Raw genomic sequence first — 22,292 nt, 5'->3', positions numbered from 1 at the left:
TATAAGGAATGTAATGTTATGTGCATAAAACAGCTATATATCACTCAAATACTTGGTCGATTTTTTATAAATATTAAATTTGCTGAAAGAACACAACAAATGCGGACAACTAGAATTAGCTCTACATTGAACTTTGTGGCTGTACATGTACATACTAAAACTTCTTTTGGTCAAAGAAATTATTTATATCAGGCACCACTTATGTTTAATATTCTTCCAAATCATATCAAGTCTACCAATTCTTTAGTTAAATTTAAAAAGTTAATTAAGGTTTATGTATTGACAGACGATTGTCTTAATATTTTTTCATCCTTGTCTTTTCTTAAATAATAAGATTTTTTAAGTCCCATTTGTTAAAAACTGAATGTCACCCTATCTGTCTTTATTATCTAATTTGCTTCTTCTTTTGAATAATGATTAATGAGTTATAGTTCAAATATTTTTACAATATACTGTCAAATTACCCATCTGGTAACACATCTAATACTCATTTTTTTCTTTAATTTTGAAATATTTTGTGTTTGTATGTAGAATTACTTTATGTTTGTGATACTCTTATGTTTGCTTCATTCAAATGTAAATTGTTAACCTCGATACAGGCTTAGTCCTAGTGAGGTTGATTTTTATGTGAAAAAAATGTGTTTTATGTATAGTGAGATGCAATAAATAAAATAAATAAATTGATTGCTTTGGGAGATTCTTTTGTTGGAAATATGTTCTTATGCAAAGTAAATTATACAACCGGACAAACAGATCGTGGTAAAATCACCTAAGCCGTCTTTCGGTAAGCAATCGGCATAAACCGAAGACACTGCGGACAAAAGTTCGCTACGGTTTACAGCGCAGCCATTTCGGGATTTGTATGTGTAATTATGTGTTTATAGAAAATATTATTAATCAAAATACCCTTTCTCAAGCAGTGCAGTGTTTTCTGTCCGGAATATCTATTATTTTCTAGTATTATTATTGTGTTCAGCTCACAGTATCATTGCCATCACGAGCTATTGTGCTTTAAAATATTTATTTAACTGAAAAAATTACTGACATTATTTATTTGTTGTATTAACAAACTTATTTCTGTATTCGTAACTGATTGAAATTAATCTCGGTTTCAGGAAACTCGTAGTACAAGCTGTTAACTGGTGAACCTACATCACATTCAGAGTCGTTTTGTGGTGTAACTGTTTTGATTTGAGCTTTCTTCTTCGAGTAAATCCCGTCGAAAATGTTTAGGTCAAAGTTTATAAAAAATCGGTCCTAAGGGGTTAGCATCAGCTGTTTGATGTGTTCCTAAGCGGAGACCCGGATAAAAAAGTTTATTTAAACCTTTTAGTTACTGAAAAACGAGAAGTTTTTTAAACGATATTTAGGGATTCTCTGTGTGATGTAGATTCATCAGATTCCCGTTTGTTTCCGGTCCTAACCGAGTGTTATAGACCCTGGAGAGATAAACCGATAGGGATGTATAGTGGTCGTGTCCGTGTGCCCAAAAAAGCTCAATTTCTCTTCACTGCTGATCTAATGTCCCTGAAGTCTGGCTCTGCACCCTCTAGATGGAAAAAAGCGTTCATTCATCCTATTCCAAAGAAGGGTGACCGCTCCAACCCGGCCAACTACCGCTATATTCTATCCAAAGTGATGGAACGTATGATCAACGACAAACTGCTCACATACCTCGAAAATAACAAAATTATTAACGACCGGTCAATACGGATTACGACGGAGCCGCTCGTGCGGTGATCTTCTCGCGTATGTGACGCGTGTTTGGGGGCGGTACCTGGAAAGTAAGTACGAGACCCAAACGTTTGCACTGGACATTTCCAAGGCCTTTAACCGGGTTTGGCAACGAGGACTTGTCAACAAACTGCCATCTTACAGACTACCCGCGTATATTGTGGATTGCCGACTTTTTGAGGAAAAGGTCGATCTCATAGGGATCGGTCCTGTCTCCGACTTTGTTTTTGTTGCACATCAATGATCCTTTGACGTATACACCGATTCGTTGCTACGCGGATGACAGTAGTCCATGAGTACAGTCCAGCTTTTTGTTTGACAGGCCTCCCAAAGAATACAAAAATTACAACAGCTCGGAGGGCTTCGAAGTAGAGAATGAACGGTTACCTCGAGGGTTTTACCCATGGGGTAAGAGTAACCTAGTCGAATTTAATGTTTCAAAGACCCAATTATGTCTGATTACGTCTAAAAAGGAACGAAATGGCAATCTAGCAACGCCTTCAACGCAATTAATCTTCCCAACATGCCATCCATTGATATGGTGGCTGTAACTAGATGACATAGGCACTGAGGAAATTATATTCCTCAGGGCTTCCTGTGGAGTTAGTGTAAAAAAATTGCATTTTCATATATTTACATTCTTTCCTGGAGAGATAATCAATTTTATTGGCTTGTCTGGGGGAGCTGGTAGTGGAAAGGTCTTATAATATGTAAATCGGCGAAAAATTTCTTAAAAATCGGTATAAAGTTCAGTGATGAAAGATTATTCAGAGATTAAAAATTCAAATTAAACCGTATCCACAAAAAGGGTTTCAATAAATCTACTCTCAATCATTTTAAATGCTATTAAAAATAACTTCAGAGACTTAATTCAATCAGTTTAACAATATTTATTTAACAGACTCCGAACGCCGACCCATCGAGGGCTGGGCAGAGTAGAGGACACCCCCTATAACAACTCCCCCGGGCAAACTCGAGGGAGAGGTACGCCACTGGTCGGAATAGTAATTATTAATTTAGGCTTTTGATACGTAAGCCGGCCGAGAGGTAAATATAATACACAACATGATGTAATAAATAAATAATGACATGTACGGATTTATTTTGTGTGTTAGTGATCTGATAAGGTACAAATGGGTCTGAATAATAATTATGGATCGAGTCAAAATTTTAAAAAATGCTATTGTATAATTTATTAAAACGAATTCTACAAGATATATTTTTTTATATCACACAAGTGTCCCAACTGCTCCTACCCGTCTGAAACCAGTGGAACAACGGCATCCCCAATTGGGGTATTTTGCAAGGCTGAAGATCGTGGAGAAGGATATGGGAAAGAGGAAGGTGGGAGAAATCTGGCTTTTAATTTCTGGTCACTAGACACGGCTAAAGCAATTTCAAGCAACGCTTCTATTCTGAATGGTGGTCAGGGTAATACTGAGAGTATCTGCCTAACTAAAAATGTCTTCATAGGTTTCATTTATTTATTTCCAAAGTCACAACTGCTCTCAACTTATCGAAACCTGAGAAACTATAGCATCCCCCATTGGGGTATATTTTGAGGCCAAATGGTGTGGGGAAAGTTGGGAAGTGACTAGCTATTCAGATCTGGTCACAAAACCAGATATAGCCATTTCTAGCACCATTATTGTTTTTGATGGACTTGATCCATATTATTCATCCAGATCAACAGCTCTATAAACTTTAGGGTTGCAAGGTAGGTACCGTAATCCCTGTAATATAATAATTGTTTATTAATGATGCTAATTGTGTACAAAAATCACATTAAAAAGCAGGTATCCAAATGAATTGTGATCTTATGGTGCGAGACATTTGCGAGCTGAAACGCGAATTACGGGAAAGGACGAAGTAAGAGCAAATGGCGCGAAACGCCGCTTGAGGTGGCTTCGTTCCTTTCCCATAATTCGGGGCTCGGCTCGCAAACGTATACGCAGAATTAGGCAAACAATATTCAGGCGAAACATAATATCTTCTTCAATAATTGAGAAGCGTTTTGACAAAGAGAAATATCTACGAAAACCTAACCTAAGATAATCTTTAAATGCAAATTCAATTAACTGCTAGACATGTTGAATAGTAAGATAGCTCAAATCATTTGTGAAAAGCCATTTTTATTCAAAAAGAAGTCGAAAAGTGCGATTTATGGCAAAAGCGAAATATCCAAAAATAAAAAAACGTTTTCATACAGTGAACATTTTAAGTTCTACAATAAAATTATGGTTTTCAATAATAACAAAAACTGTACGTTACCCTTATTTTTCAAATTTCTTAAATATATATACGTGACATTGATACGTCCATACAAAAATTGTATAAATAGGCAAAAATGGGTATCAGAAATAAAGATAATATTTTTATATAACTGGGGGTCTACTGAGATATATGTATTGAAAAAAGATAAAAATGGCTCTATACGACCTAGTTATACGACATTTCTACAGTTGTAGGTGTTTCACTTAGTGAAAATGTATCATTTTCTATTACACACAAAGCAGGTACATTTATTGATTTTTGAAAATCTGATTTAACCATTTCGCATACATATACACAGAGAAACAGAATTTAAAAAAAAACCGTTTTGGGTAGATATTTCTCTTTGTGAAAACTCTCAATTGCAAATTCACTTTGTGGCGTCATTTCAATTTAATTCAAATAAATCACATTGTATACACCACTATTTAATTAAAATGATCGACATGTTCCGAAACCAATGGTTTCTTCATCAGGATAAACATGAAAAAAAAAAAAAATTAACAAGAAGAGACAAAATATAAACTTGATATATATACTTCCAGTAGTCACCCAAAATGAAAATGTTTAATCGAAAATTTGCTTGAAATGGCTTCAGCTATGTTTAATGACTAGATCTGAACAGCTAGGTATTTGTCAATCTTTCTCTTCCACTCCCCACTTCTGTGACTTTCCATAATTTAGCGATATCAGTACAACTGATTTCAGAAAGTTTAAACTAAAGTGTAGTATCAAACATAAAAATTTATATATGTAATTATTTATTAATAATAACAAGATTATACGTTTCTTGTATATCTTTCCGAGAAGATAAACAAAAACAATCTATCTATCTATATATATAAAGAAGAGCGTCTTAAATAATTATAAGCAATAATTAGTCGCCTGAAATATCAATACAAATTGAAAATATCTCCAGAGTAAAAATAAATGCTGCCAACGGGAATTGAACCCATACCTTCTGATGTCCGGTCGCGTGCTCTGAAAAGACTAATTATTGCTTATAATTATTTGTTATCCTTTATGCTATGCATAAAACCTTGTCTTATAAACATTAGTTTATCATTAAAAATTAAAAAATATACATATTATGAGTCAGAAACACGGGATATCAGGGGGTAAAGTGTACTAACTTCAGGGGGTGATTCTAAATGATTTTAGAAATAGAAATGATAAATTACTTTTTTAGAAATTCCAATGCTTTAAGGTAAAAATATTTTAATATGAGAAAAAAGTTTCAATTTTGAAAAATGTTATCCATCTTTTTTACTTCTACCATCATGTAAAATCACCTTCCGAAGTAAGCGCTCTTTACCTCCGGACACCCTGTATAGTATTGTAAGTTTGAAATATGATGAAACCTCAACAAATTTATTTTAACAAGAAATGTATAATTTAGAGTCATATTATTATTTATCTGCTGATGCTCTCATATCTGATTTCACAATAAGGTTAACAGTAATTGAATTTAATTTTATAACATATATTTTATATTATATCATAATTTGATGACTGAGAGGAATGTAATAATATGAAGATTGGAAATATTTTGATAAAATGACAATTTCTAAAAATAAAAATGCATTTCTAATAAAATTTATCATTATATCCAGAGATGTGCTTTATTTCAAATAAATCCATTTCAAATGGAAATGCAAAATGGGTATTTTCCATTTTGCATTTTAAATGCTTTTCTAAAAACCATTTTGCATTTTAAATGCTTTTCTCAATGCATTTTCCATTTTAAATGCTTTTTGCAAGATTCTTCCTACTATCTCCACTCATCTTTTTTTCATAAACCCCAAATAGTCGGTCCTCAACCTCGCTATGAGAGATAATTTACATTTGTCAAGTTGCTCCCTGGTAGGAGCCCTGGCAATTGAGTGATACCATTACAAAAAATACTGAACATGGGGCCATGACGCTGTAATATTAAATGTTAGATAACAGTTTCTATGTTTTTACGTTGGCAACATTAGTACCACGCAAATTTTTTGTGGTTTCATAATTTGTAGTCGTGGTGTTTTTGGATTTACCATCATGTAATTTGTTTGTTCTACATTGATGTCCATTATTAAATGAAAAAATTGTATAAAAATTGTATAATTATTTTAATTGTTTGGCCTGAGAAACCATTTTGCATTTTCAAGGCATTTTGAAAATAGGTATTTTGCATTTTGCATTTTGCATTTTCAAATGGAAAAGTTTTGACCCATTTCCATTTTGCATTTCAAATGGTTTTGGGTACCCATTTTGCACATCTCTGATTATATCACAAGAAAATTATTATGATTTTTTCACAGTATTGATAACTGAGACTTTGTAACCTCTAGCCAGAGTGGTAGATATTATCAGGATCGTCCTGGTGAAAAACTACCATTCATGGATTTAGTCATGTTTGGTTACCGGATCTGAGTAATTGGGTACTTCCCACCTTCCTCTCTCTCATCTCCTTCTCTTCTCCTCTCCCTTCAGCCTCGCAACATTGGGGGTGTCGTGGTCACACTACACTGGCTTTGAACATTAGGATCGTTTGGGACGCTTATGGGGTTATAACATATTTTTAATTTTATTTTTTATATTAACCCCACACAGGAGGCCCTGAAGAAAATAATTTCGCTCAGGGCCTATGTCGTCTTTTGGGATGCTGATGCTCTAAGTTTTTTATTTCTGTTTAATTGGTGTATAACAATAAAAGCAGAACTTTTACTACACTAAGCCCGCCGCATGGGTTGGAAAGCAATCGACATAAACCAAATGCTGCAAAACCCTGCGAAGAAGATTAAGTTCGCTATAATATGGTAATGGCCTGAAGCGCATTTCAGTGTGGAACTTTTCTGCGCAGGGTCTTAAGCTGGGTCCAGACATGTTCTTTTGTCCGTACCGTACCTCCGTTTCGTACCAGCGTCGCTATCCAAAAACTCTGGACGCATCATCTTTTGTCCGTACCGTACCTCCGTTTCGTATCCACGTCGCGATCAAGAGCCCGTATCTCCGTAACGTCGCTGCGATCATCGCGTGTTCATTTCCTCCCACCATGTCGTCGACTGCGGAAGTGTTTGAGAATTTGACGATTGCTTGCGCGTCCTTCATTGTTATTCACAATAATATAACGAAAAAAAAACAAAAAAGGCGACGTTGGTGGGAGTTAGAATTGTTCAAAAACAGAGAAAGATGTCGCACGCCGCGAACACGTCCAGACTGGCGCAGACCCGTACCGTATCGCCTTTGAACGGCTCGAAAAACCGACTCGCGATGGATCGGAGCGTACCTCTATCCGTATCGAGACGCCGTACCACCGTACCGTACCGAACGGGCGTCCAAACTAGCGTTCTTGATCGCGACGCTGATACGAAACGGAGGTACGGTACGGAGAAAAGAACATGTCTGGACCCAGCTTTACAGCATTTGGTTTATGTCGATTGCTTACCGACACGTGCGACGACGGGCTAAATTTTTCTTGTCAAAAATGTTGCGTGACAATAAAAATTAAACAACTAAAAACGCCACTCGGCATGCACCCACGTATAAAAAAGTAATTATTTAAACAAAAAGAACAAAAACACTGAGTCAGAGCCGGAGCATTCGCTGGCAGTTATGTATTCGCTCGACTGGTCCTAACATCACTGTCGTGTTGTTGTAGATATTGTTCTCCAGAATGTTGGTAAACATTCGTAAACTGGGAATTTTACTAAATAAAACAATCTGAAATTAGATCACATACTGTATGCTCTATTATATCACAATTTTTAAAGTATATAATTACATATATTTAAATTTTCTAATTTTATTAGACTTTCATTGATTTTGACCGGTCGGTGGCCGAGTTGACATCGCGTTTGGGTCCCACCCAGGCGTAGTGTGTTCAATTCCTCGGCTGGCCAAGTCCTCCATCACAACACAAGCAACATTTTCAGCTTACTGTAGTGGTAGTAGGAGATTTTCAAATATTGTCGGGTTATTCGTAACCCGGGAATGTTTGTCTTTATTTAAAAAAAAAAAAAAAAATCAAAGTTTCACGGCCACGTACAAAAGACCTTATCAAATGATTGTACAGTTAATTTTCCTTTTAAACACCTTTCAAATCATTTTATTGTTTATACAACGTAATCTACACATACACACATTATCGGTGGAGATATGCCAAACAATTCGGTCTTAGCACACACTAATTGCCACATTCATACATCATACATACTCTTCGATTATTCTGGCTCTTGACATGGCCCAACTCAAGTATCTGATTCACTTGATCGTGCCATGTCTTCCTCAGGCGTCCCCGACTTCTGCTACCTGTGTACCCGACTTCTGCTACCTGTGTACCCGACTTAGTGTTGTTTGATAAATTGCATTAACCCCTATTTATTTAATTGGAGAAATATAATATCAAAAACAGTAAAAATGCAGAAACGAAACTTTAAAAAGGTTTACTGCAAAACTACATTGCATACCCGACATTGTTTTTCGGGACTGTTGTAAGAATTTAAAAATATTAAAATTTTGAATGCAAACATAGAAAAAGTTTTTTAAAGTCGCTTCCCGGTGGTTTTTATTGTACACGTTACACCAAACTAAAAACATATCTAATTAGACAAAGGTATTATAAAAGTTATTGTTGTTACATTTTTTTATCGTTTTACCTAAAACATATTTATTATAAAATTTGCGAACCTTGACAAATATTTTTCAAAGACTAAATGTTGTTTCATAGATTTCAAAATTTTCAAGAGCGTCTTTTGTAAACTTTTAAATGAAAATACAACAGCGTGGTGATTTCTTTCTTAACACAGTTTAAATTGTAGGTAAACTTGTTGAATTCCGCTGCATGCAAGGGCATTTGAAAAAACAACCCTTGATTTCGACTTTAAATTTTAACAAGATAAGTTTTTGGGGTTTAGTTTGGGTTATTTTAATAATTTATGCATATTTCCTACGGGAAAAATTAATTTTGATTGAGAAAAATAGAACTTTAATGCATCTTTTAAACTCTCCCACCACGTAACTAGTTATTTCTTGTAGTAATTCAGTTGAAATCGAGTGCTCTTTGTATATTTTTTGCGTATGCAGAAGAATTTGACAACTTTATCAAATTGCATATCTCCCTGTTATACTGAGATAGCATGACTTTTATGAGTCCTACAATATGCAAAACCATGTAAAATGCCATTACAATTTCCAAAATGTATTGTCCAAAAATAAACTTGAACTCGATAAGTCACAGTTTTCTTTTCACTGTTCCTCTTATTCATTATACATATTTCCAAACAAAAACAGAAAAAAAAAACTAAAATGAAACAAATTGTTAGATAATAATGGAAATTCAACAGTAGTAAGATGAACTAAGTTGAAACTAGAGCTGCGAAATATCATCACAAACTAACCTTAAAACGTTAGCACAAGAAAGCCCACCATACCTTAAACGCTGGAGAAATACTTTATGTGACATTATTGAGCTATTAAACATTGATTGATTGCTAAGGCACGAAGATGTATCACTCTATTTGCAATATTCACGGTCAACTGGCCATGTGGCAAATCAGAACTGTCACTCTGCAAGTCTGACATTTGCAGCAAACTACTGAATGTTGATAAAAAATGAAAACAATACTACTAGCGCCATCTCTCGTTGCAGAACTTTATCCTTGTTTAAAATAGACAAGTTCCAAACCATCTACAGAGAACTTTAGGTAAAATTATCAAGATATTTTATAAATACACACTTCAGGTTTGTTTTTTTCCTTTTGAGAACAACTCATATGGTCTCACAGAAATCGTTGTAACTTCCTTTTTATTTTGGTGAGAAATAGCCTAGACGATGTTACAAAAATGAAAACACCACGTTTTATATTTAAATTCAAAGTTAACAACAAAAGAATTAAAATGTGAACCTTTTGAAACCAATGATACCCAACCGCAACTTGATAAAAACTGTTGAGATTTCGTTAACTTTTTATTAATTATTTTCATATAAAATGACAAAAAAAAAAGAGGCAGCGGTAACGTTCGTTATATTTTTTTTTTATCATTATCATAAATTTCAGTTACAAAAAACCATACAGTGACCAATTTAATGTTTTTTTCATGTTTGCCGTAAAAATTTTAATATTTCAAAAAATATATGTTTATTTCTAATAATAAAATATGAGAGCATAATTTTATCACCTTTCTTAAAGTTTTCAGTTTTCCCATATGTTCGGAAATATTCCATTTATTTGGATTGTTTTGCAAAGCAGAAATACTCCGAACCTCTGACAGAGTATGGCTTAGGCCTGAGGAGGTAATAAATAATAATACAGTTTTTCTTCAAAGGTATTCTAGAAAGATGACTTGATGACTGATGACAATTAAACAAAAATTAAAGGGTTACATTCCAACCACAAATTTATTGCAAAGTACATAGTCTGCATTTCTGCATGAGCTAAAACTTTTGAAAATAATTATTTATACCTAATCCAAAACTAAATAAGATCAGCATTTCTTTGCAGTGGTAGTTTTTCCTGGCAAATAATTCAGATTCGTAACATAGTATTTTATCATGCAAGTTCTACCTCGGATGTTCCTGATTTTTCTCTATCTTTTATATCTAAGTATAAGTCAGTCTCCTGACGCTGCTTTTCCTATCCATCCACTCTGTGCATCCAAACCGTAACCGTAAACCAGTAACCCTCCCCCTTCAATCTTATTCCTTACTCTTTTTGCTTAGAATTTAACCCTGTCGGTGTCCACATTGGACTTTGTAAAAAGAACTCAAAATTAATGCCTTTGCTAAGCACATACAAAGAAATTAACAATAACTAACTAACCATCATACCATGTCACCACAGGAGTGGGCAGGTTAGATGCATAGTGCGGTAGAGATACATGGTCGCATACAAACGCTTCGAATATTCCTATCAATTGACAATAAATATAAGAAAAACCTAACAAATTCTATTATTTTCAATTAAGGATGTGTTAATGAAACTATTTTTAAAGAAAACTTCTTGCCGGCAAGGTATTTCCATCCAAATCTCCATATTGCCCGTCAAGATTGCACAAGATTGTTGTGTATTGCCTATTCTTGTCAACATTTTTATTTATTGTATTGCCCTGCCTTGATGGTGAGTTCGCTCGGCAAACAAAAAAACTCGCCAGGCCAAACTATTACCTTCTCGCTCTGTTACGTATTATGTGTGTCTCTGTCTCTACCCGCTACCAAAACTGTCATAATTTGTTTGGTGTTCATGCAAGAGATTGTGTTGTGAATTTTTCTCATACATTACAGCAATCTTAACGGGACACAACAATATTGACAGTCAACACCTTGACCCTACAATACTCTTGACGGCCAAGGCCAATTGTTCAGCAACCGGCAATTTATCGTGCTAATTTACCAGCACATTTAGATGGCTACAGCAATGAATGTAAAAACAAAAAGGCATGATATAAAGATTAATTTAAATTAAGGATTAAAAGAGATTGCATAGTTTTTTATTAATAAAAAACATCTCTAAATAGTATAAAATAAAGTCGCTATCCGCGTCTGTCTGTTTGTGAGCTTAGTTCTTCTAAACTACACAACGGATTTTGATAGGGTTTTTACAATCATTTAGAGAATTTCTTCCGGAAGGTTTACACATATGATACACGCATATTATATTTATAGAGAGTAGAGAAAAGTCAATGTTTTATAATCAAGTTGTTAAATATATTTTCGGGCCCTACATTGCTAACGCTGGCTAAACCTAATGACAATAAATCCAAATACTGTACTACGGAATTGTATATATTAAAAAGGCCTACAGAAAAGTCAGTGATGGTATATGTCCATCTCCTAATGCCGGGTACACGTAAGCTAGTCTAAAATAAAATAAGAAAGGTCTTATAATGAACTTCTAACTTAAATACCTGTAATTTTTTTAATGTTGTTGTGGTTAGTTTTAATAGTAAAAATAATTTTCAAACATTTAAATCTTCGGGTCTCCCAAAAACATACCCAAGCTATAAAAGTACTAAACAAAAATCGAATATTATTTGAAATGCAACCCGTTAATAAATATGTTTATTACGGTCAGTCTATCGGTATTTGCCGATAACTGCTTTATTTAAATACGCCCCACCGAGCAGCTTGCATCAGATTTTAGTCATAAAAACCCTCATTTCAGGAATTGAATTATTACAATAACAAATAATATACTATCCTTTTGTTGAAATACTGATGTAAACGAAAGGCACAAAGATAAATATAAAAAGAAACCTTGCATTACCATTCGATATTTATGTACATATAGTTGGGACCTTTACAAAGAGATTGGTATACAATATTTACCAATCTCTTGTATCTTTTTAATTGAGACTTTTACGAAAGTCTCTAAAAATCTTAAGAGTCAAAATAAATTTTGGAATTTTTTGGAAACGGGTGATACAGTGATGCGGAAAGATGTAACCATAGAAATATTTTAATAATTACAATAATACCCACGCACAGGTTTTGCTTTTGTGGGCTTTTTTGCTACGAACTACAGCATTTTTATTTGTTTAACTTTCCAGTGTTGTATCAAAACATAAAATAAAAAAAATTGCATTCGATCATCGGTAGCCACGATTCTAGACAAAACTCTTTAAGAGGAACCTACAAGCCAAAAATGTGTATATTCTTGGTATACCTTATATTGTAGGTAATAGGCATTAAAACCGCTCGACAAACGGAGTCTAGAAACGATAGAATTTAAGCAAAAAAAATTGGTTTATTTTTTTTGTAAATAATTTTATAAGAAAGCAAAAAAGTTAATCAAGTGAAACTGTCACAGATAATCTTGGCTATAATGCTTTATTTTTTTAAAGTTGTTTCCTTTATGCGTTCATACATTTCTATTGAAAAAATATTTTTTTTAGTAGTTAGCATTTATATTTTTTATTGAATAGTTTATTTTTTTATTTGTATTCTACTCAAGCGAAGCGATAGGAAAACCTTCGATTTATCTAAAGCATATTTTTTGGTATTCATAATGTACACCAATTCGTTATAAAGATTAATCAAAATAGTGATTTGGCATTAGCTTCGCTTTAAAAACCCACCACGCGTGTGTTCACAGACAACCACACAACCAAGATCTGGTTAATAACCATAGCTAAAGTCATTTAAACTACGATCTCACTCTGTAATATATATGAGAGTGCAAATAAGGTCAACCAATGTGTAAACAATACCATTTCGATATTAAATTCAAGACTGATAATATAAAATTCCATCTCCATGAGCAAACACTAAAATCAATTACATTACATTTCCCTTCCTCTTATCCTTCTCCCCAGAGAGTGGCAAGCGGGAGCATCTCCTCTCTGATGCATGATTGAAATTTGAATACTTAATTTAATTACTCCTCTTCTGTTTGCAGAGGTACCGCCATGCTTTTACAACTTATTACAATAAAATTAATTGATTCACTTTGATCCAATCTTTGGGAGTAGCTATTCGAGTTGAACGTTCGCACAGCCATTATTCATTATCCTTATTGCCTCTGGAATATGAATTCTGATTTACTGAGAAATGTTTTCAACAAGTGCCACATAAATGGGATTGATTTTATTTTGCCAAGTTTCACTGCATATAATATAGTACAGGGTTTTCCATTAAGAGGTGTTATTTTGAATAGTCCGCTATTTCAGTAGATGTTACTTTTGAAGCTGTCATTTTTTGACATTTGACAAGAAGAAACTACGCCATTAATAAAAATGGAACGATACACGCTTCAACAACGCATTGAAATTATTAAAATTCACTTGAGTGAATCAAATGCAAATCATCTTGAGTGATGAGGCCCATTTCCACCTCGGTGGCTTCGTCAACAAGCAAAATTGTCGCATCTGGGGCTCGAAAAACCCAAGAGTTATTGTTGAAACGCCTCTCTATCCTCAACATATGACTGTTTGGTGCGGTTTATGGTCCGGCGGAGTCATTGGACCTTACTTTTTCGAAAATGAGGCTGGAGCAACAGTTACGGTGAATGGATTGCGCTATCGAGAAATGATTAATGATTTTTTATGGTATTGGATGGTAGTGATCTGGACAACGTTTACTTTCAACAAGACGACGCTACGTGCCACACAAGCAACGAAACCATTGATCTTTTACAATTGAATATCGAAATAACACCTCTTATTGGAAAACCCTGTATGTTATTTATCCAATTATGAAGAGGAATTTAATATAAATTTTTAAAGGTATTTTGAAATAACCAGACCCTGCTCAAAAGAAAAAAAAAATTTCACTAAAATAAGGCAAAGGTTTGCAGCGCAGTCCATTGTCAGACTTTTCTGCGTAGATTCTAACCGCCTGGCGTAGCTATGCTAAAAATGAGTGAGGTAGGTAAATTATAACACATTTGTAAAAGTGTCTTACTAAATAGTCGAAAATATTCAACTTTGGAAACAAGCCCAAGCCAAAATCAATAGGGCTGCCAGAAACCATAAAGTCTGCACCAATCGATAGATTCAAGCTGAATTGTAGGAGCCATGTTGATCAAAAAAAATGCAATAAATAATAAAAATGTATGCATGTAATTGAGGAGCCTACTCCAATAGGGACAATAAATCCGAATTGCCCTTTTTCCAGAGCATCGCTTTTTCAATTCCTGGAACCGTTAAAATTTGAAAAATGGCTAAAATAAAATAAATAAGTAAAATTTTGTTAACTCTCCTTGTAAAAACAATTAGTAATTCGTAATCAGATGTTATTTACGAGGACTGATAGTGGTAGGACGAGGAGTGATATTCAATGCGAGTTTCCTGCGTACTGTCAGATTAATTTATTGACAAATCACAGAAAAGGAGACAGTCACGCCGCTTCCTGCACTCCATGCAACTAGCTTTGTTCCTCTTTCCCTGATTGGCTGGGAATGGTATGGTTTTAGTGGAGAAGGGGAAGGGAAAGGAAAGCAGTTGAGGTGGTGTAGATGTGAAGCATCGGGCTGAAGTGACCAAGAAGTGAATCTCTAATTTAGCCTTAAATGTGGGGTTTGCATGCACCCCGTAGTCAGGGGGCTCTTTCCAGAAAGGAGATGTTTGCACTGTTTAAGCTGGATGGAAATTTGTAGGGTTCTCTCATCACTAGCCAGAGAGTGCCTATTTTCAGATTTAAGAACGCAGAGAAAATATAAATCTCAAGTTATGTTTGTTGGAAGGCCAGTATTTATTGTGTGTAGTATTGTATTTGTTCTGTGTAATGGTGCCGTAGATCTGGGTGTAACGCGCAATTATTTTGCTTAAAAATACTTTTCTAATTTGATTAAAACCAGGGTCACAATCAATTAGGTAGATATAAAATCAACTCACCCCTGATTTTCCATCGCTATATCCTGCGTACTGCGGCTGTCAACCTCCTCGGGGAGGGGGGTGACAGGCGGGGGCGTCCTCAACGGCTTCAGCCCCTCGGGGGCCTGCTTGGCCTGCCCCAAGTAGGTGGTGGGCAGAGCCCCAAGTCCGTTGCTAGGCGAGTTGACTATTGCGTTGCCGGCATTGATTCCTACCACCACCGGACTGACCCTCTGCAGGTCCGGACTCACTGAATTAGGAACTGAATTGATGCCAAAGTTAACTATGTGTCCCGGACTATTAGCAACATTGCCCGTAGATAACGTCACTGAATTTGATAAAGTACTACTGCTGTTTTCACCACTCACACTGCTGTTCAGGCATATAGTCACTGGCGTAATAAACGCTTTGGTATCCATGTCAATGTCCACTGAATTAGAATCTTTTGAAGATTCTTTCTCCTTAGCAGCCGCCATTGCGAGATCTTTTTGACTGATGGCCAGGGGATCTCGGGCATTTTTCGAGTCGTCTCCGGAAGAGGCACTCTGCCGGAGATTCTCTTTGTTGTCCTTCCCGGTCTTCTGCTGTTGCTCTCGCTGCAGCCGAGTGGTGACCCCCGTGCTGAGGATGTCGATGATGCTGGAGGGGTTCTGGCTGTTGACCTTCTGGGGGTTGCGCGACGACCTCGTCCGCTGGCGGGACTTCCGCAGCAACTGCTTGTAGTTCTCCGTCTTCTTGGACAAGTAGTAGTACTGAACGCAGTCTTGCACGCTCTTGCGGTCGAGGTAGGAAGCGATGACTCCAAAGGCCTTAGGATGCTGCAGGTACTTTTCCTTGAAAACTTCTCGTTCGCTATTCGTCCACACATTGAGGTTCTGGCGCTCTTTGTACTCTCGCTCCATGTCGGGACACACTCCGTTGGTGTCCGTGTAGACGGGATGCGGCCTGCGAGGGTCGTGCATGATGGGCGGGATGACGGCGTAAGAACGCATCTTCTTATCCTCCAGCTCTTGTTCTTGCAAGCCATCCATGATCTCCTCCAGGTCTGCCTCCGACTTGATGCGGGCGCCCACCCTGTTGAAGCGTTCCTTGTCTTCCCGTTGCTTGCGCAACTCGGGGAACACCTTCTCGAAGAACTCTCGGTTCTTGGCCTCCTTGGCTTTTCGCTTCTGACTGTTTTCCACCTTGTCCACCTTCCGCAGCCACTCCATAGACAGGTCGGTGTAGGTCTGCACAAGATAATTGTTGCGCGACTCGTCCTCGAGGTGTCGCTTGCGGAAGTACTCCTGCAGGCGGCTCTTGTAGGCCATGTGCCGCTTTTTGTTCTCGTGGTAAACCTCGGTGTCCTGGGGTTGGTTGTAATGTGGCACGGAGTTGTTTCTGGGGACATTAGGGAAGGGCTCGGGGGCGTACAGCGGAAGCAGCACGAGATGTGAACTGGAAGCCTTTTTGCGGTTCTCAGTGTAGATCTTTTGCGCTAACGACCGATGTTTGGGGATGACTTCCGACTCGACTTCTTTACTTCCGGCGGCAGGTTTTGATGCGATCTCTTCGAGTTCCGAAGCTTTCTTCTTTAGTTTGGCTAGCGCTTGTTCATTGAGGGCAATATCACGGTCCACCTTGGCTATCTGCTGCAACAATTCGTCCTTGGTGGTGCGGAAGCTCTGGTCCTCAGCCAGCAGCTCGGGGGCCATGGGCGGGGACAGCGCCTCCATGGCCTGCGCCCCCAGACCCCCCTGCCCCTGCTGCAGGCACCCGCCGTACACCATGCTCTCCTGAAAACAACATACAACAAGACTTATGAGAACAAGATCAAAAAATTCAAATCACTAAATTGAAAAATCTCGAAATAAATTCAAGTACCATCGCACTGTTCCTGATAATTAAATAATTATCATAAACGGAAAAAAAAATGAAAATACCTAACCTACGAAAACATTACATTAGAATTATCAATGAAAGTTAATTTATCTGTTAAAAATACCATTTTATTAGCAGTCTTCGTGATATCTGTACGTATGAACAGTATAAAACTGTTACATTAACGGTATAAAAGCAAAACAACACTTTCACAAGAAATTTTATAAATTCGAGAGTTTTGACAAGGGGGCTAAATCAAAACTTCACACCAGTATAAAAACGGAATTATCAAACAAAGTCCTTGTTATTTATTTACCATTTCGTAGAGATACATCCTGATGAGATATTGTAACAACAAAACATAACAAAACCGTAAGTCCTAATTCATAAAACAGTTCACAACACTACGATGACGCATACGCATGGCCGCGATAACAAATTATTTGCGGGGCTAAACACGCTGCACATTTTTACTATACGCGACAGAATAGTAAACAACAAAACATGAGGCGCCAAGCAGCGCTACTGGCGGTGGAATGTGTAACTAGGGGACAACAGGTGGTTCGGAACTTTGATAGCGGCGAGCATAACCTACTTCAGGAGGTGAATCATAGATGGGGGCGGAATTTAATGAGAACTTATTGCGTCGTGAATATTTTATCGTGGGCTCGACAGGAAATGGACATTTTTCTCAGTTTTCTACCAAATTAAAATACACTAATCTGGTCGATTACGAATTAATGCGGTAAGTGTTTTGTTTTGAATTGTTATTGATATGTTTAGTCATTCCAAGAAGGTAAAGGAAAATATCGACATTATTTCATAATAATTTATGAAACTAGTATTTTTTGTTAAATTTGTTTGGCCGGGATGTATATAACGTGGATATTGATTTAGAATAGCTGCCTACTCAAAGAAGATTTTAATTCTGTAATAGGTATAACGTATTTCTCAAGCTGGCAACATAAATTAATAATAATTCAGAATACATGAATTGAGCGCTCGCAGACGAGACTTTAGACGCGGCAACATTTTCGTTGCAACAGTTGCGGGCATAAAAATCCATCACGGATTACGGTATATATTAATGTATGTGGAGGTACGACACATGACGACTCTATGCGGACTTTTTTGAATTTGTATGAATTTTGTAATAGTTTCCAACTGTCACCGCCAGTATAGTCACTCGTCTGCGTGCGCCCTAAGTTACATCAATTTCGTTTTTGTATTTTTCTGGTTATAATAATAATTTATGAAATAAAAAACACAAAAAATACCGTTAAAAAGCTGTTTTCGACTGCATTCGAATCACTTGTTGAATACGAATTTAAGCCAACGGCATGTTTTTTCCGTGTACAGAAAATCAAAATAACGTTGTTGCCAAACACAATAAGTATGTCAACTTATTGTGTTATTATAATAATGAAGTACCTAGTAACTTATTGGCACGCTGTTTTTATTTCTAATGCAATATCATTAGCGACAACGCGAAAAACGTGCGTAATATAACTGCAATAAGTAATTGAATATTATATACTAGAGCAGACCCGTGGAAAATTACGGGATAGTAATTCTTGACAAATCAGTTTGCTGTTAAAACATTAAATTACAACTAGGTTAGGTACTTTTTCGCTTGTCTGAATTCTTCACACAATCAGATCCAATTTTAAAAAAAAACACATAAATTTGAAGCAAATTTGAGTACATTGAACCAGAGTTACGCATGACACACCGAAATGAGTATTTTATAATTACGATTATACATAAACTTACTAAACACTGTCACTGTACACAAAGGACATTTATGGTTGTAAACTATCTTTCTTTTGCATGCATCTTTTTAAAGAAAGATGGAAAGGTTCAACGGAACTTCCAACGGAGCCATCAGCGTTGCGCCTTTAGGTGCTTAGTACAACGTGCAAGCGGAAACTCAAATTATGACGACGTGAATAAAAAATTATGGACATTACGCTGTAGAAAGTCGTGGGAAGAAAAGGCAGTGGGAAAATAGAAGATGAATGTTAAAATCAAGAAGTCTTTGTAATGCTTTATGACATGATATGCACTTTTTATGAGAATATTACTGCACTAATATGTGAAGCCATTATGCCAAGAAATGCCAGGTGCGGCGTTCCCCAGGGTACTGTACTAGGCCCTGTCATATTGAAGATTTTATAAATAATATTGTTATGCTTGTGATTTTAAGTCGATATCCTTTTACAAATAATGCGTCGATATTAAACAGGAAATAATTTCGGCAACTTACGATTCTCTCGGGGGTATAATACCAAATGCGGCAAAGATTTTTGGTACAACCTGTTATATTTCCTGCTAATCTGTATACACGCAGTTTTTTATCTTTTGTTTCCCACTTTTATATCATAGCTATTGGTTATCATCATCATCAAGGCAATCAATCATAAGCCTGCAGAGTTCAGAATGCACCCGTAACAACTTAGCAAACTGCACTCGCACTGTTTATTTTTTTATTTGCTTTACCCACACCACTACCTTCAGCCTCACAACATATCCCGATTGAGGATATTTTAGTCCAACTGGCTCCAGGCGATTGTGGGCAGTTGGGTGGGTTTTCCATTGAAGAAGTAGTCAAGAAGTAAATTAGCACAAATATTATGTATTTACCCTGGTGTCCACCCTCAGCGGCTGCATCTCGGGGAGCAGCTTGGCGTGGTGGTGCGGCTGGTGCGCGAGTAACGCGTGATGGTTCTCCCCGAGGCGGATCTTCTTGAAGGGTGGCGGCTCCTGGGCGGGAGGCTGCTGGGGCGGCGGGGGCGCCAGTGCGGAGGGCGGCGCGGCTGCAGCCCCCAGCGCCGGCTGCGGCGGGTAGCGCCCTCCGCCGCCCTCGCCGCCCGCCGCCGCCCCCGCCCCCGCCCCCGAGGGCAGCAGGCTGATGCGCTGGCGCTCGGGCGCGCGAATGTAGTCCATGACGGCCACGCGGCTGTAGGGGATTTCTCTATAATACAAGGAAAAACATCATTTATTTAATGTTTTACAGGCTGTTATTAATTAATAACAATTTACACCACACTATATGGGAAACAATAGAAATGACAGAGAAAAGATAGATAGATATTCTAAAACCAACGATCACAAGCAGTGCGAACGAAATCTTAGGACAATCCGTGTTTTGAACATTAGTCAATTTTACGCCAAAAACATGCTAGCATTCCTCTTCAAACACAGAACTATTGTTGACATGTCCAAATTGCTCGTGATAATAGAACCTAAGGGCATAATCTTAGTCTCCTGATATATTCAATCAAATTGAAAATATCTCCCGAGCAAAAATAAATGCCGCCGACGGGAATTGAACCAACCGATTGCCATTTCCAACCGAATTATTATTCCCATATGGGGAATAATAATAATTCGGCTGGCGGTTTAGCCTACACACCATCCGATTTGCAAAACCCCAACAAGCTGTCCAGCAAATCGGATCGTCAGTAGAAGCTAATAGTGAGACAGCCACAGTATTATAAAATAATAATACCAATGTAATAAAATAAATATTCACAAAAAAATACACAGTAAAAATGTGCTTTATTATTACTTGATGTACAATATAGTAAAAATATTATACGAATGTGTAGATTTTATCAACGAATCATCACCGCCAATTGATTAAACTATATGTATTTTAAATAGGATGTAAAAAAAATAAACAAATCGAAAAATTTATGACTAAAGACCATAGCCGCTACTCGGCATTATATTTAGCAAGAATAACATTCAAAATATTCAAGGCAGTAAGCATGTATTAAAAATAGTCATTTCGATGGTGTGTCTCTAATTAACTTGGGTTTAATGAACTCTGAAAAATATTAAAAAATGCATTGATTTTCAAAATTAGAATTGATTTTGTGGCAGCGATTTAGACAAGTGATAAAGTAGTTTAAAAATTATTTAATTACATATATAATTAAGAATGATATATTTGAAAAGCGTATTTATTTTATTTTAATTTTTGACAGATGCCGTAATTCTCAACCGGTAATCGAAAGGTAATATTCTCATTACCTTTTGAAAGGCAATAATGTAACCCGAGGCAAACATTTTTTTACAAACACTTTTAGCTTCACAAATGCTACAATTATAATATCCCGTGATTACACACAAATTATTTTGTTCATTAAATACGAAATCTAATACCAAAAATTAAATTATTTGAAAAGCATAAAAATGTACACAAACATGGCCTGTCCTCGAGGTCCTAGCCCAGGGGCATTCCAAGAGGATTATGGAATATGCCGTGCCCTGCCGCCAGCAGCCCCGGCGAGGGGGCCGCGGGGCCGGTGAGTCTGAGACACCGCGGGGGCCTCGGCCGCATAATGGCGGCTTCCCCCCGCACTGGGGCCCGCGCCGGCGCCCCCGAGAGGACACTAGCGCGGACACCCAGGCGTCGAGGTAACGCGGTTACCGTTTCGTATATATGCCAAGAGAAGGGAAAGCAGCACATGCTAGCTCGGTGGCGGTATCTCTCGGTGGCGCGGGGAAAGATTAATGGAGGAAACACATTATTAAAACCCGACGCGACCCGATGAAACGCGATGCGTGTTGAGTCGAATCAAATGTATTGTTTTCTTATGACCAGAATCACACTATGAACATCCGACGCGACGCCATGCGCGCACACGCCACCCGATCTAGACGTGCCAGGTCGGCGTGTTGCCCATGGTGGGGGTAAACACGCCACCCGACGCGGCCTGCGCAGTATGTTTCTAGACAACACCCGACGCCACGCGTCAGTCGTCCGAGAACTGTCACCGAGCATATACGGAATTTTGGCCAATTTAATATTATTTTTGCATTTATTTAGCGAAATGACCGACGAACAATTAATTGAGTTGGTAAAACGATATCCTGTTCTATATGACATGAGTTTAGCCATATACAGGGATCATACTGTGAGAACATCCTGTTCTATATGACATGAGTTTAGCTATATACAGGGATCATACTGTGAGAATATCCTGTTCTATATGACATGAGTTTAGCTATATACAGGGATCATACTGTGAGAATATCCTGTTCTATATGACATGAGTTTAGCTATATACAGGGATCATACTGTGAGAAATAATCTTGTGTATGTCACTTTGAATAAATTCGTGTAT

The 22,292-nt window shown here is 37.1% G+C and overlaps 1 protein-coding gene across 3 annotated transcripts in view; it reads right to left on the bottom strand.

Annotated features, from left to right (window-relative positions):
• Positions 1-22,292, bottom strand: part of Smr (nuclear receptor corepressor smrter) — a 608,275-nt gene that overhangs the window by 55,784 nt on the left and 530,199 nt on the right. For all 3 annotated transcript variants that reach the window (XM_089645124.1, XM_089645125.1, XM_089645126.1), the window contains 2 exons: positions 19,801-20,131; positions 15,319-17,072 (listed from right to left, as the gene is read on the bottom strand). In XM_089645124.1, the coding sequence (XP_089501250.1) occupies positions 15,319-17,072; positions 19,801-20,131 (2,085 nt within the window). The remainder of the gene's footprint in view (positions 1-15,318; positions 17,073-19,800; positions 20,132-22,292) is intronic.

The sequence above is a fragment of the Hesperophylax consimilis genome, chromosome 22 (genome assembly GCF_061612785.1).
Source record: "Hesperophylax consimilis isolate HC1 chromosome 22, BYU_Hcon_1.0, whole genome shotgun sequence".
Classification (NCBI taxonomy): domain Eukaryota; kingdom Metazoa; phylum Arthropoda; class Insecta; order Trichoptera; family Limnephilidae; genus Hesperophylax; species Hesperophylax consimilis.
This window is presented reverse-complemented; position numbering and strand designations above follow the sequence as displayed.